Consider the following 27,663-nt stretch of genomic DNA (forward strand, 5'->3'; position numbering starts at 1 on the left):
GTGTGTAGCGAAATTATTGGTTTAAGAAAAGCCGTGAATTTTTAGTTTCGGGTTTCCTTTACGTCGTAAGTAAATACCGTAAATACGAGTTACTTTCCCGCATCAGAAGTATGACATGCATATAATTAAGTATAAAATTACACTTTCTGTACACAGGAATGGAATTTTCGGAGGAGGGTCCGTAGTTAGATCGAATTTAGTTTTTCCTTTCGCCACTGAACTTTCATCAAGGCTTCCACCCCCATCAGAGGAGGTGCGCACACCTATAGAGCCGAGTCTATACAGCGATGAGGAAGCTGGCTTTTCCCAGCTCAAAGAACAAGCATCCCACCGCACTAACGGTATTTCAATGGTGCTTTTTACAACAGCGCAATACAAGGCAATCAAGCATAGGAAGTCCACACACTAAACATTTACGATATTGCGTGTTTTATGTACAATATTTTAACGAGATTCTTCCCACAGTATCTTAATGTTCTGCTACAAAGACGGAGCAACCAGAATACAAAGAGACGACACACAAAGTCTGCACGGTGCATACAATGATCGCATGATGACTCAATGTGGGAGGGACGGGGGAGAAACAATTTCAAAGTTCTCTGATGGCTTCCGTTGAACAGCTCCGACCCATGTCAGACCAACCAGACGTAAAACGCCTCGCTATTGTTTCTGAAAAGTATACCGTTTTCATAACAAGGTTATATATCATTGTCTCCCAACGAGATGTGGCTGTGACGTCTGGCAGAGGTTCAAATGTGGAACGTTTTCAGATATTTTGGTGTCTCTCTTTCCAGAACTAAACCGGCACACGGCTAGACGACCTTGTGTTGTTGTATTGGACTTTTGTTTACGCTCTCGCGTCTTTCTGCAACGATGCGGATGAATCGGTGAAGATAACAGAAACAGGGATTCAAACATATGATCTTTTGATTTCGCTGTTAAATAACTACTGTTGCTATTATTGTTATTACAGCATGAAAGAAGCGCCAAGGGTGGGCCAAGACCTATCCAAAATCCTACTGGCACACCCTGTCAAAATATAATTGCCAAACTTCGCGATAAAAATAACATGAAACTATAGATAATGATAAATATATATATTTTTCTTTGAAGATGTGGTCCACCCAAATCCTTGGCAGGCATCGAGAGGCTGAACCACACCAGAAAGTCTACTGCCACCACTGATGCTCAAGTAACAAGACAAAATTTCCTAAATTTCAAGTCCATCTTTGCGTAAAGGATTCAATCCTCTTATTTTTGACAATATTTCTTGCCAAATTATTGGTCTGACTTTTGCAGTAGCTCATCTATTGCAAATTAATTTTATTGCATTATTGTATTGTGTAGGGTGGTCCAAATGTCTTCGTACCTCCAGGTAGTTATCACGGTGATCTCGGTTTTGTGGTTGACACAAATATACTGTGCAAGAACGGTAGGTACCTTGTGTACGGACACATGAACATTCACAGGACGATACAAACAATATAGGAAGTGCAACGTGACTTCGCTGAAAGATTGAACAAAGAAGCCCCATCGCCGAGATGGAAAATAAAGCTGTTCACCAATACTGGGTAAGAGGACGACTAGAAGACCACAATCGAGGCAAGACAAATGTGCAGCCATTGATAAATCGGTGTTGAAATATCCCAAAATGCCTGAGGAAAGGATCAGCCAAATTTGGAAGCTCATTCACATGAAAGCAGATCTGCACAAAACAAGACCAACAAAGGTTTTAAAAATGTTCAATTTGGTGCATCCCCACACCCAACATCCCACAAATTTGGGTAGCTTTGTAAGTTGTTCTGCAGGGGGTAACAATATATTCGGTCTCCCTGCACCTGAAGCTAAAATACCCATTTTCTAATGTTCGTAAGCCCCCCAACCAAAACAGAAACTCGACAGAAAAACTACCAGTGCCAACCATGAATCTGCACAGCGAACGCTATTATATGTAATTTTGTTATTTAGCGTCGCATTTCTGTCACTTTTAGCTAATCGCGACGATGAAGACGGGTTATCATTAGATGAAATTGATGAAGGACTCTCATAAAGAACACCCATGCTCAGGCTGGGACTCTATTCCAGGAACTTCAGTGGCGAGACCGAAAGTTGCTCGACCCCCAAACTGACAGGAGGGTTATTGAGGAAAGTTGCTCGAATTGATGTCCTCTATACGCTGTGAAACTTTGACGGTGTTCTGCGAGTCCACTTCAAAATCAATAGTTCCGACTTGTTTACCGCAACGCAGACAGAAGTCCTGGGTTTTAATTCCTGACAAGTCATGGATGGACTGTAGCTCAACAATCCTCATCGTCACGGTTAACTTAACGGTAATAAAACTAGCATAAAGGGATTCAAGCACAATACAAATCTCATTTGCTCTATACTTCAGTATGGAAGACACTGCAGAAAAAAATTGACGTACATTGCAAGAACGAATCTGAGATTTTTTGAGCAATTTCTCCACTTACCTTTATCTCGTGGTACTTCTCCTCCAGGTAGTAAGCGATGTTCCGAGCTTCCTCGTACTTCTGAGAGAGCTTGAGGTACTTCTCGTAGTGGCGCTTGAAGAGAACGAACCTGTGGAAAAATAGATTTTTTCCATTGTAGTGAAACGTTACCACTTTACAATTTTCTGAAACTTTCCAAAGTGTTTCCAGTGCAAACTTCACTCTGAATTTTAGTGAGTTAAGGTAACCCCGTGACTGCAATTATGAATTTTCAAAAAGCCATGTTTTACTGGCATCGAAAATTGGCAAAAATCCTCCTCCAACTCATGCAGGCCAAGAATGTCGTACAAACCACAGCCGTAGAAGTCTACACTGGGTACTTTCCATAGTATAAGTATTTTTGTCACTGAGCTAAACAATATTATTGCGACCTGTGGCCTACATCCAAATACTACACATGTTTGGTTTAAGAAGACCGCTCGAAGTTTTTAGCTAATACCTACAAAAAAAACAAGTGCATGGACAACCGGAAGGGGGTAAGGGGGATCACCCGCCCCCCTCCACGTCCATCAATACGCTCGTAATATTGTAAGCCGGTGCCATGCTCATGTAAAACTTGTTGTGCAGGAAACGCAGCTCCAGAGTTCAGGTACTAATCTCGGTTAGGACACAGTGAGCTGCAGCTATAGTCCGAATAAACATATATCAGCACCATTAACGGTCACCATAGACACTAGTTGCAGATAGATAACCAAGCCATTTGACATTTTGAAAGAAGCCATGTTTGATACCCCTCCATCTTGACTCGCAAAAGCAGGCTAGCTTTCAGCCTTTTAGAACCAACAGTGGTTTGTGCTGTATGCACATCGGATAACAGTTGACTTTCGCAGCAAAAGGAGAGGGAAAAACCCTCGTTTCACGGTTTGGATAGGAAAATAGCACGTCATTACACGTCTCATTGATGTACGGCAAGCAAAAAGAACCACAAAACCACAAAAACCATCTGATAAAGCACGCAACCCCGCAAACCACGCAGCATCCGTCACTAGAAAGCTTATAAAGAGAATGCGTTTCACCTTGACAACCAAAGCGTATACGGTTAACAGGATGTATTTCTAAAGAATAATAAATTCTTGATTTTTTGCTACCTGTATGCAGTGCCGGATCTACAATCCGCAAAACCCCGCAGTGCGGGGGGGCCCGGAGACAAGTAAGCTTTTAAGTGGCCCTCAGCCATAGACATAGTAGAGGGTTCGTATTTGCGTACATAAAAAATAAACGTAGTTACTCAGGGGCTACAGAAACGAATACAATATATACAGGTAAAGGTGAATTTAAAGTTCCCTGTGCATATAGCACAGTGCCATGAAGGCACATTTAGGGTATGTGGAGTTATAATAACCCACAGCTCCACAGCACCTTGAAGGGCCTTGGCTTACCTACCGACTGCTGGTCTCCCTCCCACACTGTTCCGCCGTCACCTTGTTGGAGCGTGGAGTTCTTAGACCAGTAAAGGGGGACGGGTGATCAGCCCGACGAACCCCCAGCCGTTTACTGTAGGTCTTCTCGACCGGGTTACGCTCACTCACTCGGAGCTTCCCAATTTCCTCACGATGGTGGGTTGCCACCGGCCCTATACGTAGGCCGAATAAATTCCGACCAGAGCCGGATTCGAACCTACGCCGTCCCGCAGCGAACGATCTCAAGACGAGTGAACGCCTTAACCCGCTCGACTACGGAGGAGGACGTATGTGGAGTTAGGGCCCCACATATTTTCGATATCGAACATCTTCGAGGTTATATGGTCAGCACTACGCTCCGGGAGCCTTTTTTAGGCTGGTTGGGCCATGGAGCCTATTTATGCGGGGACAAAGGCGGAAAAATTCCGACCTTAAATCACCCACTCCGGGTCTCCCGTGTAGTAGTCAGACTAAAATCAAATCAGGCTAGAATTTCACGAGAAATGCAGCGGTGAAGGTTTCTTCAACCTATCTTTAATCAGGAAAAGTTATGACTGCATGATTGTAACAAATGTATCATCATTTTCCATATGTATGTATGTATGTGTGTGTGTGTGTGTGTGTATATATATATATATATATATATATATATATATATATATATATATATATATATATATATATATATATATATATATATATATATATATATATATATCTGTCTGTCCTCCCCCGTAGTCGAGCGGGTTAAGGCGTTCACTCGTCTTGACATCGTTCGCTGCGGACGGCGTAGGTTCGAATCCGGCTCTGGTCGGAAATTATTCGGCCTACGTATAGGGCCGGTGGCAACCCACCATCGTGAGGAAATTGGGGAGCTCCGAGTGAGTGAGCGTAATCCGGTCCGAGAAGACCTACTATAACGGCTGGGGATACGTCCCCCGACTATTCCAATACTGGTTGAAGATCTCCACGCTTAGAGGTGACGAAAGAAAGTGTGGGAGGGAGACCGGCAGTCGGTAGGTATGACTAGGCCCTTCATGGGCTGTTGCGCAACGGATTATTATTATTATTATTATTATATATATATATCACATCGTTTGGCCCCAACCTATAAGGAGCCCAATGTAAAACTTTCAACATGTTACATAACTTTTGCACACAGAAACGTCGCACACAACAGGTCGGAAATTACGCAGGATTCTGCTCTGAAATGTGTAAAATCAATAATATTGAGGCCTCTCTGATGGAGTAGTGGTAACGTCGTCGTCTTGTAATCAAGAGGTCGCGGGTTCGATACCCGGTGGAGGCACATGGCACAGTGGTTCGGATCATACTTTAAACTGTAAGTCCAATCCCGATTAGCCTTTCTGTACATAAAGTGGACTTAAAACAACCATTCAATTGATCAATCAATTCAATAATGTGGGACTATCACTCAGTTTGAGTGTCTTTCTTGTGCTTGTGCGTTTACTATTTCAGTATTTCCTTTTTCAATCCGACAATGAATTAAGGAAAACGCATGGTATATTATGAATGAATATGTGCGAGAATAGAGGGAAAAGCATGGGAATACTGTAGTCTTCATTCTCTTCAATGAGCCAGTCCCATGCAAAATAGTCTAACCTGTTTCTATCATGACCAGCCTAACTCCATTATACTTTTCATAGGGGGTGTTAAGGGACTTTTGAATCACCCTGTAGGCCCTTGTATGTGACTTCGTCAATATGAGATCAAGAATTACACACACACATTATATGTGTGTGTGTGTGTGTGTGTGTGAAGGTAGGTAGGCAGATGGGGGCCTTTGCTAATATTTTGCGGGGGGGGGGGCAAGATTTGTAGATCCGGCACTGCCTGTATGCGAGTCATATTGCCGTACGAACAATACTAATTGCTACCTCGTGCCTCATTCAAAGCAAAAAGTCCTCGAAATACATTTTGTCCTGTATGTATGCAACCATGCGACACAGATTCAAGGTTGCCACTGCCATTTATTCTTTCTACCGCAAAACTCGGAAAACTCTATGGAAAAAGTATCATGCCAGCAGAGATGGTGCAAAGTGAAGTTGAAGGGTTTATCACCACCTCACCATTTACACATATTTTCTGTTTTAGATTTATAGGAAGCTCTCGTAAGTTTTGTACAGACTCGAGAGAGCAACAATTTCATTAACAAGATTCACACTCAGTTTGACAAAATAAATTCCTCGACTTTTCCAGATTTTTCCAGGTGCTTCATCATGTTAACAACCAAGTTCTAAGTGTGAAACTATATACTTGTTACTAAAAAAATAGATCAAGTTATTCAACATTGTTCAAAATAAACTAACAAAAAAATATTATGTAGAATAACTCTGATAGACTGGTTCAAGAAAAAATTAAATTGATATTAATTTTAAAATCCTGGCATATACAAAAGCACTTGATTTCCCTAACTTTTCCGGGATTGATCAGTGTGAAGCCTAATTAGGCACAAAAGCTGTCCGTTGGTAATAAAAATGTTGTCCTTGACCAATAGAAAACTGAACTGTCAGTGACAACTATGAACCTTTGCAGCGTGGTTGAATGCGTACAAAGTAAAAAAGTGTAATTCTTAAGAGGACATGTAGCGTTGAAACGAAGGAGCAACATGTTATCAAGACACATTGTTCGCCTTGATGTCCTCTATGCACTGTGAAAATATAGCTACAGGTGTTTCACAGTTACACCTTACTATGACATCACTCTTATTAAAGTATGAAATTGTTAACGTGTAGTAAGTTTCAATTTTGCAATAACTAAAACTTATGCACATATTAAAACGAAATAGTATGAATCGATCTTTATAGAAAATATAAATTAGAACTCTTGGTGTCGGTGGTGTAAATCCTTTAAATCGTCCATACGATCTTAAAATACCAACGGTAGAACGTTCGTTGTGATATCTCTGTGTATCTGACTTGCAAGTAACGTGTGTACTTCACAGAACCACAGGGGAGCGAGCGAACAGCTGTATAAGACAGGATGCCACATCAAAGGTTCAAAAATAAAACCTTGCAATGAAATGTGTAGCGTTCCTTGGAGCACTATGAAGGGAAAGGGGATATTGTAAGACTTGGCCTCGATTCAAACAAGGAACTGAGAAGAGAATATCGATTAATTGCTCGACGCTATTCTCCAACGTTTGCGTGTCCAATTAAGATCACAGTCTCTTAGCACGAATACAAAAACGTCACTTCCGTTCGGCGTCTACCCCTGCTTTTTTATTTCTTTCTTGACGCCCCAAAACCGGATGCATGTATCCAACACGCATCTAATAGGTGATATAGGAACGCAGGAAACAATCAAAAAAAGGGTGGATATCTCGTTAAATCAATTATATTGAAGCTGGCTTTAAACTATAACGAGAAGTTAACCCACTCATTCTTATCTAAGCAGGATATGCTAAAAACAACTCTGTAGTCACACTCGACATGCTAGCTAGCTGAGTGCTAATAAGATTTCATGAATATTTATGGGGATTTCCCTTAGAAGTTTGGCTTAGGGATGTTGGACACAAGCTGAAATAAAGCAATTTCCTTAATCATAATGTCAGGGATCTAACTCGTTTTTAACAGCGGACAATGCTGGTGGCCGACTGTTAGCCAGCGTGTTAATTTTAGCAGATACAATTAGTTTAGTTACCAAACAATGCTATCAAAATTAGTAACGGCTCATGCATTCTTTAAATGCTACATTGGTTTCCAAAGTTGACGAAAAATCATCCTTTTTCGGGGCTTTCATTATGCTAAATACAGTACAATAGTGGCCTGTTTCCCTTCTTTTAGATTTTGTACTTCGCCTTTCTGCCACTTATGGCTAATCGCGAAGATAAAGATGAGTGATGATATGGTGAAATCGATCAAAGGACACTCAGAAAACTCCCACGCCCAGGTCAAGATTCAAACCCGAGACCCCTGGCGTCGTAGCGTGCTGTGCTAACCACTCCGCCTCGGAAGTCGGCTCCTTCAGTTAGAACCAGAATATATATGTTTTAATTGCATTTTAAATTTTATATATATGTGTGTATGTTAATCCGTGCATTCTAGCTACCCTCTGCACATTGCAACTTGCCTTGAAGGTATATGGGGGGGGGGGGGGTGGAGGCATGGCACCACACATGTGTAATGTCTCTGCCTGGCGAACGGACACCAGATGATGGTATTAAAGTCGCATTGCTGTATATCGAAGGCTACATTTTGGACGTTAAATGCACGCAAAATCATACTAGGCTGGCTTTAATAGGTAAAAATTGTTGGCCAAGCTATAAAAGCAATGATCCCATTTGATCAGCCAATAAAAAGAAAGTGAACAACAAAACAGACCAACCAGAGACAAAAACACTGAGGTACAACTAACATGAGGAAAGAATTCAAGTACATCAAAGTACATCAATGTAAACGCATATTTCTCAAGAAATCTTTCTTCTCTTCCCCCCTCCCTTTTTCCAGGTAACTGGAAAGGCCCAATTCCAACAAGGCTACATTCTTCATCCTCAATGTAATTTCGAAATGGCGTTTGTGTCATGCAACTTCAAGAGAGAGAGAGGTGAAGGAAGGCAGCGGTAATAAACAGCCTCAGGACAATCTTCTTATTTCTGAAATTTCAGCTGACCTCTCCCAACGAAACTGGTTTTTGATCCACAGAAATAAAACAACTACAAGTTCTGGAATTCGATGCCATATGCGCGTGAATTCGGTGCTGCAGAGAAATTGCCAATTATACGAACCTGACTAGTAATTTTAGATGTATGGAATGTCCAGAGACTCGATGGAATGGTATACACCTTTGAAGAAATTATGAATAAAACAGTGCGATTCTGAGAATGGTAGTCAAGAAAACTGCCTGATAGACTATTCAAGGGTCTTCCCAATAACCTGGGGTGTTAACGATATTGCCTTGTTATCGAAGTCTCCTAGTTTGAATATAGAACCAACCGCACAGTACCAACAACATTAAACAAAAGTAATAGTGTTAACATTAAAAACCAACATCGGAACAATCGTAAGTAAATACATTGTGAAATCACTCTACATTATAGCCAGTCATATTTAACTAATGTTCCATACTGGAGTTAGATATTTAAATATCAAACTATTTGCTTATTTAGCTGCTTTCAGTAAAACTTTTTGCTCTGCGAATGTAAAAACATGTGTTTATCTGTATTCGAACAAAAAATTTAAATCCCAGAGTTCTTTGATGTTACGCTATAAATTTTCTGTCCTATTCAAATACCTTTGCGGCAATGCTCATACGAGAATCTATCTAATGAACGAAAAAACTACAACACCAAATTGAATGCATGCTCTATGTAGGAAGTTCAACGTCAACCCACATTATAGGACTACAATATGCCACCGTCATCCCAGCCAGCACTTCGCCCTGAGGAAGACGAGGAGTGGATCCATATGGCTCCTGAGTTTCCTGTGTTCATTAACCTTTTCTTTATAAACGTTCTTCTGTGAATGGGATACTGTGTAGTTAACAGATTCACAATTTTCTCGTTTTTAGCTCACTGTGTTTGCTGATGATGTATTGGAGAAAAAAAAATGCTGTAGCTACACACTCTTGTAATGATTGAGTTCAAAATAATTACTGAATATTACTACACTTACTTCTTAACAGCTTGTTTGAGATCCCTACCTTTGTTCTGAATAGCGCTTTTCCTTCACCCTTTTGTGACATCCACTTTAATCACTGAATACGAGAGCTCTCATTATTATCAAAGTAATCACGTTTCACTTTAGCACCAATTTGAAGAAAACTCTTGAACAGCTGACAAAATCTCTTCGGGATGATCACGTCATCTGATCAGACCCATGCTTCTGGGCACACGTTTCCATCATCCTCACTGCAGCTTCCGGGCCGACCAACTTGGAACCAATTATTTTCGTGGATTCCGAAAACCAAAAACGAACTTAAAGAATTCAGAGTTTCTTTTGTCAATGCCAGCGCGAACTGTCATTCAGTCGACAAGACGCCATCACTACTGCATTTGCAGACTTCACGCGAAAAAAAAAACTGAGCGGCCTTCCAAAGACTTCCCACGCTCCCTCACTACTGTTGTTAGCGCCAAAAAGTAAAAGTAACTGACACTGCTGTATCCCGCGAGACCTAGTCCATTTTCAGCAGGGATGTTTACAGTTCTTCACTCTAGTATTTTCGGACAAATTAACAATCGGTCACAGATTCCCCCTCTCCCGAAGAGAGATTATATGGACTGCAAGGAGAGATAAGTCTTTAAAAGTTCTTTCCTTCTCCTTAAATTTTTGTCCAACACTCGTATATGCATTTTTTATTAAATTCGGATTACAATTTCTAAATTTCTTTTAGCGTAATAAATACTATATACTAAGAATATTCTTAACTAAGTAAACATAATTATTAGTAAACACTCAAGCATAATAAACATATTATGAAAACTTTTCATCAAAGGTATACCTCCATACACCAGAAATCATTAATTGTTAATCAATACCTTTACAACATTTAACATTCCAGTTATTTTATTTTATTTTACATAAGCCTTTCAACAATATACATACTATTCTACAGCCTTTTATCAGTCGTTCTATTTACTTTGCATAAAACTCTTTCTCAGTTCCATTTTTAACTTTACTGCTTCATCTTCATTAAAAAAAAATATTTTGTAAATTCACAAACTTAAATTTAACATCACTTTTGACTTCTTATAACTTTGTTAAATGAAGCAATTTATTCCAACGTTCACAACCTGAAATAAGCGCTTCACCGAGCTTGGGTATAATAGTTCTAAAAATTATTTTACTTCTTATATCTTTCAATATCACCATACTTCGTCAAAATTATCTAAAGAGTAAACCTCCTTTTCTTCTTTCGTCTACAAAGTATCAACAAGCTCAGATGAATAGTGTCAGGAAATTACCTCTTACAATACGTCGCTACTCTTTAACCATATAATTTTCAGACTTGCAACAGAATTCGGGACATAAAACTTTTACTTCAATATCAGCCTGGGGCACCTTGACTGAAGGGAGACAGCGTTAATCACTGCACTTTCGAGGATATAAAGTAAATATAATAGTAGTAAGCGAATTGTCCATCACCATGCTCAATCAATCAGTATTCTGAAACGTGAGAGTCGAACTGAAACAAATACTCCAATAAGCAAAGGACACCTGCTTCAGCAACACAATTACTTTAATTAAAACAACATAGGGTGTGAAAGAAAAATAGTAGAATATAGGTATATGGACAAACAAGTATTCTAGAATTTTTATCCACCGGATGTACAGTGGGATGTATAAATATTGCCAAGCAAATTGTCCATTATCCATTACTGTCCTCATCCGTTTCTCTTTTACATCAAATGAGTTTTCAAAAATGTAATTGTGCTTATGCCAGTGCAGAGATTGCCAACTGTTTCGTCAGAGTTTTGTTTGAATTCCTGTAACTCGAACTTTTTTGTATCTTCTTACATGGCCTATATAATCTGTATTCCGACAGGAGTTGGATACTCTGAGCTTGTGGTACACCTGACCTTCTAGGAAACCTTACAATAGCTGCGGATTTGTATTAACGAAGAGCTAAGTGCTACAGGCAACACTTACTTCCTACTATACACTCAACGATATAAGCAAAAGTGAACACGAGTCACAAGAGAAGACCCACGCGTGCAGTTCATGCAGTTGAGAATTTGGAAAGTTTATGTCGGGCCTCACTTCTGTTCATTTCTCATCCAAAATTTAGCTTATTATTCGCAACAATCATGTTTAGGTGTCACTTAATGTCTACTACTTATTTCTATTGTAGTCTAGGGTTATTACAAGCATAAAAAAGGTAAAGTGCTCCCCTGTGCATAGCACCACGCCACGAAGGCGTATAGGGGGTGTGGGAGTAACGCCCCACACTTTCTTGATCCGGTCGTGAGTGAGGGTGATGTGATCAGCATCACGCCCCTGACCGCCTTTACCCCACAGGGTTTCCCCCAGGTACCCATGATATTCGACGCTGGGTGGGCGCCGGGGCCGCTTCCATCGTTAGAAAAGTTCCCGGATTTGAACCCGGGGATCGAACCCGGGACCTTTAGCATGGTAGTCAGACGCGTTACCGACTGAGCCACCGCGGCCACCTTACAAGGCTCCCTTCATCAGACACTTATTTTTTAGTTTGATTAAAGATACAGTTATCTTATTTCACAGTTAAGTTGCTATATTACAACAATGTAACATTGACAACATCCATTGTATAACTGATTCGTTTTTGTTATTTTTTTTAACCATTGTTATAACTGTATCTTTAATCAAATTGTAAATAAATGTCTGATGAAGGGAACGTGTGTTCTGAAACGTCACAACGAAAAACTGTGTTTCTATGCTTGTAATAACCGTAGACACAAGAGAAATAATTCTGCAATGCAAGCAATACGTACATACAAGAAAAATTAGTCTACTACTTACAGTTCAATGCACACAGAAACCAAAATGTTCCAATTGACACTAGCATGCCTATTTTTTTCTTTCTTTTACTCCAGTAACGCATTCAAGTGCGCTTTTGGTGCATCAAAATACACAGAGAAATGCATCAAAGAGTAGGGCTTCTTTTATAAGCAGCTGTCCCGTGGTGTGATGCACTCACACTGCATCAATTAAGAAAGAACAGACACGATCATTTCAAAGAAAGCAAAAGTGCAACTTTGATTTAATAAATTTTGAGATCTGTGTTATAGCGAAGCTGAAAAAAAAGACAACACGATCGTCCATAATTTTAGTGGACTTAAAAGCATTTCCAAATACAAAACTCATTAGGTAGAAATTATTTGAATCGATCCATTCGTCTGATGATATGATAACCTTAACAAGGAATGCAGTCAAAGTGGAAAAAAAAAAAGTAATGACAAGTTTCAAGATGGTAGCATTATTAACACTGGGACAACTTTGTAAAATGGGAAAAAACAACCGAGTTGTAGGAACCACATGTACGTACCGGCAGTTAAAAAAAAAGCCTTTTTCATCCAGTGAATTAGAAAAGGTTGTGTTGTTCCCGGTCTATATCTACATCGATCAATTTTGGTTACTTTTCGTGGAGGCACATAATGGTTTGGATTTAAATTGTAGGCTCAATCCTAATTAACCTATTTGTACATAAAGTAGATTTAAAAAAAAAAAATTGATTATGACCAAGGTTCGAACCTGGGGCCTGTGACTTCGGGCTGCGATACGCTGACCACTCGCTCGAAAACTTGGTATTAAGGCCATGTGCTCAGATGAGCAAATTGGGACTAGTTAAAAGTGGAATTCAAGCCACCGTGCAACGTGCCTTCAACGGGAATCGAACCCAAGACCTCTTGATTACAAGACGAAAGGGTTCCAACTACGTAATGAAGAATGCTCATGTCAACCTCGTCTAGAATCAATACGATGCAAAATTACTCATTAAAAGAAACTAACAAAAAGTTTTGGCACAGTAAAACGCCTGTGGATATAACTTCTCCACATGTCAACCACCTGCTTGTAACTGCATTTTTTTTTTATTTAGCGTCTCTCTTCTTTCACATTGGCTAATCGCGACGATATTAAAGTGATGACTAGATTAAATTGCGGGTTCGAACCCGAAACTTCAGTGGATTGATTGATTGAATTAGGTTAGTTTACCTCGCCACTTTTGGCTAATCGCGACCATGGTGATGAATGGCGATACGATAAGATGAATGAAGGATCACTTACAAAGACATGTTGACGACAACACAATTCCTACAAAGGATTATCCTGGAAGCAGGTCCAGGCGACAGAGCCTCGTTAGTCTGCAAATACCGTCTAGGGTGTGGGGTCTTCCAAACGTCACCCCTTCCTTACACCGCGGGAACTTCGGTGGCGACCCCGTTGTTACGTCTGAATAAGTGGCATAATAATGAAATGTTGATTTAAGGCGATCTCCTACATCGGTGAAGATTTGACCATTTTATCATGTATGCTTATGGGCTAATTTTAGTCACGATTATCTTTAGAACCAGTCGACAGAAAATTTTCAAATTTCAACTGAACACTGAGAAAGGATATTTCTAGAGAACCACTGATTGATATTTTCATTTGCTTCATCAACGTCCCGAAAATTAATTAATTTTATTATTGAAATATCCTTTTTTCTCACTTTTCTTGACACGGCAACCCTGCTCCCAGTCGGCACTCACCATAGGACCTCGTATTTAAAATAAAGCTTAAATGGAGCTGTGACTATTTATAAAGACGCATTAGCACGATCCAGCGGCATGTCCCGAAAACTACTCCATTCAACTACCACAGTCGCAAACAACAATTCAGTCTCAAGTGCCAGAAACTTATCTAGACACTGGTTAATTTCAGTTCCACACTAGCTAAGAAAAAGTGAGTAAATAAGTAACATTCATACCTGTAGAAGTCATTCTCGCTGATCATCGCACTGATACTATCCTCAGGGTCGACCTTATCGTAGAGTCCGCCGTACCGACTTGAACTTCGGGGCATCTCAACCTGGTCGAACCTCCTTCGGGCATCGCTACGCCTCTCCTCAACCTCATCGTCGCTGAAGCACCTCACCCTCGCGGAGTCGCCGTTCTCTCGCGCCGCGCAAGAGCCCCCGCTTCGAACCCCGTCGTAATACAATTCCGAAGATCCCGCACAATTCTTCACCAGCATCTCGCTCTTGCTGTGCTTCAGCTCCATCTCTCCGTTCCTCTCCAGGGGGTTGTAGAGGCCGACTGCAGACTGCCTGCAGCCGTCCACCCTGCTGCGGTGCAAGGGTTCCCGTCTTGGGCTGACGGGTTCGATCAACAAGTCTGTCATCTCCTTGCCAGGAACACCTGCAAGTGATAAACAAAACAGTCATATCAATTTCTCTTGTACACTTACAGACAGCATTATTTAATACAGAACAGTGGCGGATCGAGGAATGACACTCGGGAGGGGCGATTTTCCCGCGGAAGGTCCATTCTACCAATATTTATACAGTGCTTACATAAACAATATATAGCACTACACCGGAGTCTACAGAGAATAACGTGCACAGGGTGAAAATAGGGATACTGGGTCCGAATCCAGGATTGATAAAAGAGGTTTATTTTTCCATTGTCGTGATAAACCTAACGAATATACTGTAAAGATAAGACGAAAAGTGGTGAAACGAATACCTTTTCTCTAAAATCATGTCGCCCATGTAAAAGTATACATAAGCATTAGGGTCGTTACTTACCTAATTTTGATTTCAAATGTAGATTATTTTCATAAGACCTCAATACAGAATTAAGAACATAATTATATGTAATTATGATGATAATTATTGCAACATTTGCAAAATATCCATAATAACCATCCATAATGTTTTACACCAGTGAAATAAAGGATAGCCTACACATATAGGGTCTAATACTGAGATACCAATAAAATATAGATTAAATATAATGTCGCATAACCTAGTCTAGGCATTTGGGAGGGGTGATCGCACCCTCCCCGTGGATACACGACAGATACAGAATGACTAAAACAAAACTAAATTAGAATTAAAGATGTTAAAAAAATAGTTTGCTATCTCGCATAAGGCCTACTTTAGACGGACATTTTTGCTATCATAAATACTGCGTAAATGATCCACAATTCTTATAGCATTTTCACAGTACTTTACATGGAAGATATTCATTTAACATTCCGGTTAATATGTGCGATTGCGAATCACAGAAAACATTAGATAATATATACAGCACGAGAGGCACACAGAGTTACGGGGTGATGCAGAGATGCAGGGTGTCTACAAATTTGTAAAAACAAAATTCCCTGATTTTCAGGCGAAGAACCAAATTTTTTCAGAACAAGTCATTACGGAAATTCATGTATTAAAACATGTGTGTAAAAAGGTCACTACATTTTAGCTACACACCAGACTTAGAATACTACTTAACCAAGTTTTTTAGAATATTCACTTTACATGTTAAATAATAAGAAGGAAAACTGAACAGAAATTGCCCCTTGGATAGGTAGAGGGGTGAGCTTTTACATATTAGGCTACTAGTTATGTACTGACTACTGGTAAAGAAGAATTATTTTTCTTTATAAAAATCAGATCAATTATAACATAAATAATACATAATTATAGTAAAATTTACAAATATATATATTAATCTTAATATCAACCAAACATAACCCAAAAATTGCAACAAGATAGTGTTAAATGCCAATAGAAAATTACTGTAGTAGTTCTACACTTTTTCTAGAGTATTTAATATGCAATATAACTATTGGTAATATTTAGCATATCAAACTGAAATATAATTTGTTCACAATACATTTAAAATTTCTTACTTGTCCTATCTTTCCTGTTCAAAAACCTACTTTTACTGCACTACTGTAAAAATGTTAATACTTCCAGAAACACAGTAAATCCCCCTGACATTTCCAGAAAAAGTAAACTCCATGATTTTTCCAGGATTTCCAGACTAGTAGACACCCTGGAGATGTAATTTTAGAGAGGAAATTGTTATTTAATCGTTTTAAAAAATGAAATTCTACATATTTTTTGTATCATTAAGAAACTAAAAATAATATATTTCTGTCTATGAGCCAGTTTTCGATGTTTACAATTGAAACAAGAAGCTCCTGGAACACAATGTTGTCCCACTGGGTCTCCATCTAGATTCTAGAAATGAAATTGTGAGAGTGCTGAAAATGTTGAAGTTTGTTTTAAGTCCACTTTAATCACAGATAGGTAGTGTTGCCCACGGGACTAGACGGGACAGGCTTTTAAAAATTCGAGACGAGATTGATCATGTGTCCCGAGACAAACGAATATTTTCGAGACGAGACAGGCCAAAGTCTCGTCTCGTGGGCAACACTACAGATAGGCTAATCGAGACTGGATCTACAGTTTAAAGGGGGATTGGGACCATTACATGCCTCCTCCAGTATAGAAGCCGGGATTCCTTGATTACAAGGCGACGTTCTCACTATGCCATCGGAACGGTTCTCGTGTTATTATTTGGAAATAAATATGTATCCGAATTAGATATTCAATTCTGCCTTATTTGACTGGCATTTGTGGTAATTAAAATACCTTAAGACTGTGTTAAGATGGGCTAAAGAAGCAGAAAAATTAGCAACACTGTGCTAGCAGAGGAGGCAAACATGGCGAATGAAAGAAAGTGGAGATGGTTTATTTATTTCGCATATTTTAAAGGCCAGTGGTATCTTAGTGTCATTACACTTATGGGAGAAGTTTCAACAAGCCAAATTCTTACATGAAATATTATGATTATATTATGTAGCATAGGTTGAAAGCTATCTGACCATGAAACAAAAAAATAAACAATATTTCCAAACTAAAGAGAATCTTATGAACACGAAGCGCTGTATTATAGTCTGTGGCATTGTCTTAAATCAATAAAAGCAATGTATATCTAAATTTTCCTGTTTCGAAAGTATGATAATACGAAAGAGAATTAATTTAGTCTTCAATTACACAATTTTGTATCATATTTCGAAAATAAAATCAGATCGATGTCAAATTAGTACAAATTTAACAAATGTAAAGGCTGATATTACCACTGTATACAGATGCAGATTACCCTACAGTTTATAATATTCCGTTGAACGCACGCACATTCAGTTCTTGTGTATACAATTTTGTAAAAATTAATTTCCCCTACTTTTCCAGGTTTTTCAGGTCAACACCAAGTCATTAGGGCAATTCATGTAATTAAACATGTGTGTAAAAAGGTCAGTACATTTTAGCTAAATACCAGACTTAGAATCTCACTTAACCAAACTTTACAATATTCACTTCATATGGTAAAAGTAATAAGATTGGGAAACTGCACAGAAAATTACTTCCATTCCATAGGAGCATCAGAGATGAGTTTTTACGTAATACTTGACACGTAAACAAATATTTCTTTTTTTATATATATGAAAATCATAACAATTATAGCATAAATAATACATAATTATAGTAAGATTTAGTAAGACATGTATTAATCCTAATGTCGACCAAACAACCCAAAAATCGCAACAAGGAAGTGGTAAATGCCACTAGTCATTAACTGTAGAAGATTTCTAACTAAAAATAGTTCAAACCATGACCCAATTTCCTAATAGGTCAAAACATGACCCAATTCCCTAGAGTACTTAATATAAAAAAAATCTACTGTAACTACCAGTAATAATCAATATACCAAACAGAAGTATAATTTGCCCACAACACATTTAAAATGGCTTGCTTGTTATTTTTTCTTTGCTCAAAAGTCTACTTTTACTGCACTACTACAAAAATGTCGATTTTCCAGAAACGTAGCAAATTTCCCTGATATTTCCATGGCTTTTCCAGAAACATAGCAAATTTCCCTGATATTTCCATGGCTTTCCAGAAAAAGTAAATTACCTGACTTTTCCAGGATTGCCAGACTGTAGACACCCTGGTGTAAGTATTAATTTTTATTTTCATGCTATTTTGTTTTTCGGCTTCTAATGTTTTAAAAACAAAAACCATAGGACACCGTGTTGAAAACCCGATCTATTAAAATCAGTTAATCTTGAAAATTATTCAGGCCTACTCGATATCATAGTGGATAACGCTGTCGCCTCGTAATAAAGGGGTCGCGGGTTGGGTTCCTGCTGAAGGCAGATTCCACTTTGAACCGATTGGCCTATCTGAACATAAAGTGAACTTACACTTGCGGGGTAACAGACAATCCACATAAATTTCTTCTCATTTACCAGACGAGCGAGAATGCATGTAGCCAAGTCGCGGCACCTACGTAATAAATAATAACAAGCTCCTCATTAAAGACTACGCAGCACTTGACAAGAGGTGAAGAACCGGTAACGCAAGGCGAGGTGCACTCTGATAACGATCAGGGGAATGGAGGTAACGTGTCTCCACCTGAAGTGTGGCATTAAACCATCTGATTTGCAGCTCCTGCTCAGCGACCTACGCAGGGTACACAAGTGGGGCGTAAAGGCCAATAGGAAATAGACACAATGAAAAAAGGAAGAAGAAGAAAAAAGGGGAAGGTAAATGTAACATTTCTCTCTCGCCAGAGCCAAACCTATTGCTGAACTTCAGATATCAGTATTCCGCACATTCGGATTTTCATTTGGATATTCACCGATGGATTCAGCGCTGGATTTTAGGAATTGTGGGTAATTGTAGTCTGCTAACGATGAGTAGTGTTGCCCACGAGACGAGACTTTGGCCTGTCTCGTCTCGTGGAAATGCTGTCTCGTCTCGAAAATATTCGTTTGTCTTATGGCACATGGTCAATCTCGTCTCGAATTTTTAAAAGCCTGTCCCGTCTCGTCCCTTGGGCAACACTAACGATGAGCTACAATGGCGTCGATGAGAACAATGAACGTGAATTACGGGCCGGAAATCTACAGAATAAATGTGTGTTTTCTGCCACTGCACTTGTAAGTAGACATACATCTTCCTCTTCCTTCGTACTATCCTTAGATGATCTTTTACATTCATTCAACAACGGTGTTTCCATAAAAATCCAAGCAAAAGCCGAAACTGCAGAGAAGAGCAACTGTAGCTTCCATTTTTGAAACAATTTGTGATGAAAATTCGAACGTAAGTGGTGGAATAGGCGATGACGTCAACTGAAGCTTCAGCGCTGAAAATCCGAAGGTACTCGGAGTTTAGTGACGCAGTGTTTCTCAACCACCGGGCCCTGGCGTCAATTATACGAGACCGCGAGAGGTTCTGAACTTTGCGACTTGCAACCCACGCTGGGAACCACCTGAAAAATTGGCCTTTCGTTCAACAGATATGAGGAAATCCTTTCTCGTCAGTTTTGGTGAGAAATCAAAGCCACTGAGAGGGGACTGTCACCCATGCAGCGTCCAAATTCGAATTGGCCTCCCCGATGGCGCACTGGCAGCGTCGTCGCCTTGTAATCAAGGTGTCCCGGGTTCGATACCCGGTTGAGGCACATAGTGGTTCGGATCCCACTTTAAACTGTAGATCCAGTCCCGATTAATCTTACTGTGCATAAAATGGTATTAAAAAATCAACAACAACAATTCCAAATTTGAATTGTAACGGCTGGGTCTTAGAGGGTGAAGCGACTTGCAGCCCAAGCTGGCGACCACCTGAAAAGTTGGCCTTCCGTTCTGGTTTGAGTTCGGCTGCGATAACAGAAAATGCTTGGCGGTGGCGGATCAAACGTTCTAACAGAGGGGCGCAAGCTTGCCTTGGAGGTTGACGGACGAACACCACGGTTAAATTAATTTTGCGCCGCAATTTTCATTAACAAATATATATAAAAAAAAGGTAAAGTGTTCCCCTGTGCATAGCACCACGCCATGAAGGCGTATAGGGGGTGTGGGGGTAACGCCCCACACTTTCTTGATCCGGTCGTGAGTGAGGGTGATGTGATCAGCATCACGCCCCTGACCGCCTTTACCCCCAGGGTTTCCCCCAGGTACCCATGTTATTCGACGCTGGGTGTGCGCCGGGGCCGCTTCCACCGTTAGAAAAGTTCCCGGATTTGAACCGGCCGGGGATCGAACCCGGGACCTTTAGCATGGTAGTATAACAAATATATTGATGTCAAATATTCTCATTAACTAATTTTCCGGTGTCCGAAGTAGAACATTGCCAATGAAAATCAGTACTTATCAAATAAATTGAATGATATTGGCCAGAGGAAACTAAAATATTCCATTAGAATCAGTCGTTGTCAACTAATGTAAACCAAATGTCATACTTGTCAACAAGCCTAGACATATTCGAATTAATACTCTCTATGATTATGCCATAAGTTATTTATTTATTAGATTCCAAGGGTTCATATTAATTAACGTATAAAGTTTAAAAATATAGAAAGCTATTTAGTAGTAAAATTGTTGGGATTAGGGCATCAACTTTTAAAAAAAAACAAATTTACCGGGCCGCAGGCTCAGGAAGGTTGAACCACTGGCAGCATTGAAAGAAAAGATAAGATAATAAGTTGGTGGATTTTGAATTATTAATATTCAAAACTAAAATAGTTAAAGCCAGCTACCTTTATTGGCAGGTTTGTTGTCCTCAAATCACTTTATGGATCCGAACCACTGCGCGATGTGCTTCCACAGAGGATTAAACCCGTGACCCCTTGATTCCAATACAGTAATGTTACCATTACTCCATCGGAGAAGGTCCTTTTTAGTAAGCAAAGTATACACAGTACTCAAGGGCCTCCCAGATAGCGTAGTGGTAACGTCGTCGCCTTGTAATCAAGGGGTCCCGGGTTCAAGTGGATCGGATCCCACTTCAAACTGTAGGTCCACAACCAATTAGCCTTTCTGTGCATAAAGTGGACTTCAAAACAACAAATCAAATAGACACAGTACTCAAGCGGTTGGCAAGTAGGAAATGCAATCATTGGCCTCTAATCCTATATTAAAATTTGAGTTTTCATGTTTTACGTTCGATTTCCATCTTTTAATGTTAATGGTGACGGAATTTATGACGGAAAACTAACAAAAAAAAACAGTAATGGTTTATGTTTTTAGTTATATTTACCAGTGAGCAATTCCATTGTGATAGGTGTGGCATGAATTGCATTCACCTTGCACTGTGTTGAATGTTGTTGAAGTGTCAAACCACAGTTCCTCGAGCTGCAAGAAGCTCTCACTTGTGAAAAACAGACAGAGAAATCACCGTATGAGAGCCAGAGGAAGATAACTCCAATAATGAGTTTTTCAGTTTTGTCTAAATAAACTCCTCTGAAACGTCGGATCGACATATATCCACATCCATTGGCGGCGATTAGGGGGGGGGGGGGCGAGGGAGGCAGTTTCCCCCCCCCCACAGTTTTCACCACTTTTGCCCCCGCTCTATGCTAAATCTTATCTACAAAGGGAAAATATACTGTCTTTGCCCCCCTAGATTTGGCACCTTGTCCCCCCCCCCGTTTTTGGACCCAATCGCCGCCACTGTCCACATCTAATCCTCAGCAGTAAGGTGGAGTCACGTATATCCAATTTACTGACTCTTTTTTAAGTCAGACATATTTCTAAGAATACATTATTTCCTCCCTCCTATACATTTGATAAATTTGAGTTACGTTCTTCTGGTTCTCACACGACAAAATAAATGCATCAGTGGTGCCAACTTGCAAATTTAAAAATATTGGATCAGATGTGCATTTTAACACTAGCTGTTGTTTAAATACCATTAAACTAATTACAAGTTCTGAATAGTTTTCCCTTCAATTTCGCATATAAGTGAAACTTTGAATAAAAACAAAATCAACCTTATTTGTTCACTTTCATATGGAATGACCGCAGCACGCTAAGGAGGCTGTCCCAAACTGGTACTTTTTTTTCTTCTGAATATCGACTTTTTATTTCAAATGGCTTGCCTCACCCCCCCCCCCCTCTCCTTCCTCATCCTTTACGTCTCCGTTCTAAAACACATGTAATGTACTTAAAGATGAAAGAATACGGCTCTGACATTAGAAAAAAAAAAAAGAATCCTATCCACCAGTGGCGTATTTAAGGGTACTATCGTGCTTGAGCCCTCTAGATGATCTAGAAATCAAGACAAATATGCCTAGTTAATGTAAAGTGCTGCTCATATTCTGACATACACACCAACATTTTAGCTGCAACACCCCCCCTCCCCGCCCAAAAAAAGAAAGAAAGAAATATGCCCCTTCCCCTTTTTCCAACTTTACATTTTACTGATTGAAAACTGCATATTCTTGGAAAGTGTATTCAACCTTGTGACGCAGAGGAGGGGGGGGGTTGAAAAATTCTTGCAACAGTGCCTTTTCGTTCATGCTCTGCTTCGTAAGAAAACGAAACAAACTATAAGAGTTGCTTTCGTCCATCCCAGCCGTACATTGCGGAACTGGTGAAACCTTCTGGAAGTGACAACAAGGTAGAAATCTTCGAAATTCGTCACGAAACCCACGCTAGACGCATCGGCCATGCATTGCATTATTTCCTCCAATCCACGCACTGATGTTGAATCTAAATGGCTGGAAATTTTACGATCCACACGCGAATTCCAAAGCAGTTAACTGATTCGATATCGTTTCCACATGAACAGTAAAAAGCTTAGCATTTTGCCGCCTCGGTGGGCGAGCGTTTTGAGCGGTTCTGGGTTCGAATATATGCATTTGTGTTTCTTTTTGAGTGCTCCAACATCAATGTGATCTCCATCATCCTTTCAGTTAACCTAACGAGGCTGAAAAGCGCCGTAAAGGAACACAAATACAAAAATTATGAAGGTTGCTTCAGGAACACTTTATGCACAGACAAGCATCCGAACCACTGTGTAATGTGCCTCCACCAGGTATCAAATGGTGGACCTCTTGGTTACAGGGCACATGAGCACTCTTCTACACCCAGGGCATGCTGGGTTTAAGTAATAGTCTTAATATCGCATAAGTAACGATTTATTGACAGCAATAGCTTAAACTAGTAACTCGTTAACAACACACGTTTAAAATACACTTCCATGAAGATACTTACTTTACACAAGCCTTACAGAGGCCAATATTTTAATTTAATTCCAGCTCTGCTATTTCTAACAGATTAGAAGCATTAAAATTATCACAATATTATCACAAAAGGACTTGCAATAACACAAATTTAGACTTACAATAACGTCATCTTTCAAATCTTTTCCTTCATAACACAAAAAGCAAGCAAAATCTAAATCTTTTTTCATAGTTACCAACCCCTTATTTTTGCGGAGTTGCCAACATATGTGATAACACTAGATATGACAATACAGGCCCTCCTATACGTGTGATACACTTACAGAATAACAGTGATTCAAACGAACATATACATAAATTAAACAAATAAACAATAAATCTTTTACTACGACCTAGGGTCATTGCAAGCTTTACCGGTAAGCCATCGAGATTGGACACTACACATTAAGAATAACTATAGACATTTCAATAATTTAATACAACGCGTATAATCAATAACTGAATGCATAAATTGTAATAATCGCAAGAGAGAAACGACTAAAAAGATTACGTCACGAAAACAGGAATACTATCAAACAGTGGGTAGTTCAGCACCCACAAGCTAAAAAGTTCCTACAGGACTTTAACAGGTAAAAAGATGTACGTATATCGTCAGTAGCGAGGCTATAAAGAAGTGGTTACCATGATATGCTGCTGGGACAAACGTCCTTGGTTCGAATCCTGAATCAGATAAAGATGTATTATCTCTGTAACCTCCTTGGCCGAGCCCGCTGAGTACGAGGTGCATTCAAGTTCTAAGGTCTCCTAATTTATTTTGAAAAATGCACTCACCTCAGAAAACTGAAACTGTCGTCACTTTTGAACATAATCACCCTCTAGCCGTACACACTTTTCACAACGCTGACGCCACGATATCATGGTCTCCGCAAACGGTTCTTTAGGGGTCTGTTTTGTATAGCCTACTGAAAAATCGCTGATGCAAGATCGGAACGGCTTGAAAATGTGCGACCACAGAGCCTGCCATGCCCTTGACCGTTACAAAGAGCCAAAAATCGCTAGGTGTGAGGTCAGGTGAGTATTCACGGAGCATGTGGAATCCCTTCAAATTTGTTTTCCGTGACAAATATGTGAACAATAGCCGCCCTATGAGGAGGTGCGTTGTCCTGATGAAAGAACACAGCTGCAGCCTCTTTCCAGCCGTATTTCTCGCTAAATACAGTCTCCAAAATTTATGTCCGAAGTCTCTCTCCACTACAGAAATCCCTTGACAATCTAAGATTTAACACTTTATCAAGAGCTCCATATGTCTCCATTGATATTTAATACTCAATTCTACCACCAAAATTTCCATGCCATAATCTAAGACCTAGCTAGAGTTGGATACTGCCCCCCCCCCCCCCCCCAACGTTTAATTCAGAATTCCCTCCAGAACCCACGTGTCAATTAAGGCGTAATATGTAAGAGTTGGATATAAAACACTTTCTTTTCTTTATCTAATTGATTAAATATGATGCATTCAAGGTGTAAAATTTTTACATATATTTTGGAAAATATATATTAATGTTGAATTTTACATTAATTAAAGGGAAAAAATTCCCCCAAAAAACCTCGATGGCACAGCCTGCGCCCCCCCCCCCCCCCCCCGGTGGGCACCCTTGGTGATACATAAGAACTTTTAGTGGATATTATTTTCAGAATCCACAAACCATGCATACAGAGAGAATTGTTCTGTATCTGCTACATCATGTGTCTCATCGGGAAGTATTATGATCAACAATAGTATTTTCATTTTGGGGGGGCTGGACATCCTGGATACGCCCTTGATACTATGGAAAAGCACCGTGAAATTTCCCCTATCAAGATTAATAATAACAAGAGACGGTACGAAATCTATATAATAGCTACCAAAATTTAATTTCCAGTCGAACTTAAACAAACAATGAAGCCCAATCAGTAAGAAATCGCAATAGAAAATTCACTATTTTATCTCGGGGAAACTGTGCAGAACCTTCATGTGAAAATACATCTTGAATACCCCCACCCAGTTTCTCGAGACATCCCTTCAAATTTTGCACAAAGTTTTATTTGGTTTACCTTTACAGCCCCTCCCCCTGACTACATCTAATAGAAAATTGTGAATTAAACCCTTGCTTCAAGAATTCGATTTGTTTTACATTAATCGATAAGTAACTTATATTTTAACATTTCGCGGCGGCCCTGTAAGCGCACACTTTGGGATCACTGCTAAGGGGTTTCTTCTGTCCACCACCGAGGAATTTATCCAGAATTATTGGCAGGGTGGTAAGAAAAATGTCGTTTAAGGGGTGTGTAATGATAAATTTGAAGCCAAATTTAGAATAAATTAGGCTTTGGTGAAATAATTTAGGGGGTGTCGCAGAAGATTTTAGGGTGCTCAACCTCCATGGAGCTGTTCAGTCTAGCACATAGGACGCCCGCAGAGGGGAGCGGGGGGGGGGGGGGCTCTTGCCCTCTGAAATATCTGGAAAAACAGGATTGATGAAAGGTGGAGATATGTTTGTGTGTATCAACATGGCGATAATACAGTGGGTGGGTGAATGGCTACGCAATTTATCCTAGTGAGGGATGTTTTATGAGAATTTTCCTAACTGGGAGGCATCATTACCTCCCTTCCCCCCCCTTTGACCACCGTTGCCCCCACCCTGAGAAAAACTTGCGGGCGACCCTGTTTAGCAACATCCTAGTTTCGAATACAGAGTAGGTAGGTAAATTTCACTTTAAGGCAAATTCGTAATCCTGGCTTGGGCATGGACGTTTGTGATGTCTATTCATCATATCATCACTCATCCCCATCTTCGCAAATTAGCCAAAAGTGGCACAAGAAGGGACGTAAAATAAATCAAATCAAAAATCGTGTTGTCAATTAACAAAACAGGAGCGCATATAACATAATCACAATAAGGTGTTGGCAACTTGGATTCTTCTAGCAGACAACGTGATTTGGAAGGTTCTTTTACTTATTTACATAGTACTGTAGAGTGTCTGTGTGGCGAAGTGGTTACAGAGCCAGGAGTGCTCTAGCTTCCAATCCTAGATAAGGATTAATGAGTATCTCCCAGCATCTTGATCAGTTCATCCTCGTCGTCGCGATTAACAGAGTTACAAAACATAAACTGGTTGTCTTTAACATTCTGTAAGGTAACTGAAGAGTGATATTGTCCCGTTTATGGTTCACAAATATTAAAGCAACTTTGCTTTTCCAATCGTCCAAGTGCCTTCACTTCTCACCTGTCATTAAAAACAGATATGCACTTATTAATTCGAGACACTGTATAATATCCACTGTTATCGTTGATGTTCCATTTCAATGTGCACATTATTTATTTATGAAAACAGACATAACATGATGTCAGTCTTATCATCGGAACGCTATTCACATTAACTATCATACACTGGCGGGAACTAAACAGTAGAAGGGGACGTTAGATATAATAATAATTAGGAACAAGGTAATCTTACGTAAACAATATTTAGCACTATTACAACATTACTTTCACCAATGGTACTAACACAAAGTTTTCATTATCATAAACCCCGAACCATTTATGTCGCCACAAGCTGCAAGAGCTTTCTGTCACTTTTCGAATTTGCAACAGGAAGAAGTACGTTATTTTACCGCGAAATGGCACCGTTATGACAATTTGCAAATATCAACATGATAAATGTATCTTACGTGTACATGTACACTGCATACCTTATAATTATCCTCTGTCATTTGGATCCGATTCACAACAACAAGCGCTTGACTGTGTAAACACAAAAAATATATTCCGTGGCACAACAACAACACTTCACTATCTCACTCCTCACGTCAAACTGTGGCGCAAACGAAAGGCAAAATCCCTCGCTCTACGTTGATCGCCCGCAGTGAATTCACCGAAAACAGTACATCTGCTGCCATCTGTTATGAGTCGACAGAACGACGACGGATGCATGCACTTTATCACAAAAAAAATATATACACATATTTCATTGCAGACTTTATTGTGAATGCAGGCCCGTAGCCAGGCAGGAAGCAGGGGGGCTGACCCCCCCGGGCACTGCCTTCAGCCCTCTTGACATAGGCAAAACTATTTTCTATAATTTGTTTACAGTGAAGAGTGAATATGTAGACAGCAGATATTATTTTACTCACAACTTTGGTGAAGGATAAATTCACAGAACATCAGTGGCGTAGCATGGGCATTTCGGGTGGGAACGCCAAGTCCGAAGGAAGGGTCTGCCCTTTTTTGCTTAATAATTTACTTATGGAATTAGTCGCCAC

General features: G+C 39.8%; 1 protein-coding gene across 2 annotated transcripts in view; it reads right to left on the reverse strand.

The window, feature by feature from the left end:
* LOC145998941 (uncharacterized) overlaps positions 1-27,210 on the reverse strand; it is a 196,672-nt gene extending 169,462 nt beyond the window's left edge. For both annotated transcript variants that reach the window (XM_083135745.1, XM_083135744.1), the window contains exons 1-3: positions 27,094-27,210; positions 14,315-14,744; positions 2,472-2,580 (exon numbers count right to left, since the gene is read on the reverse strand). In XM_083135745.1, the coding sequence (XP_082991871.1) occupies positions 2,472-2,580; positions 14,315-14,727 (522 nt within the window). In that variant the 5' untranslated portion in view covers positions 14,728-14,744; positions 27,094-27,210. The remainder of the gene's footprint in view (positions 1-2,471; positions 2,581-14,314; positions 14,745-27,093) is intronic.
* Between the last annotated feature and the right edge of the window lie 453 nt (positions 27,211-27,663).

This window comes from Lepisma saccharinum, chromosome 14 (assembly GCF_977018435.1).
Source record: "Lepisma saccharinum chromosome 14, izLepSacc3.1, whole genome shotgun sequence".
Taxonomy (NCBI): domain Eukaryota; kingdom Metazoa; phylum Arthropoda; class Insecta; order Zygentoma; family Lepismatidae; genus Lepisma; species Lepisma saccharinum.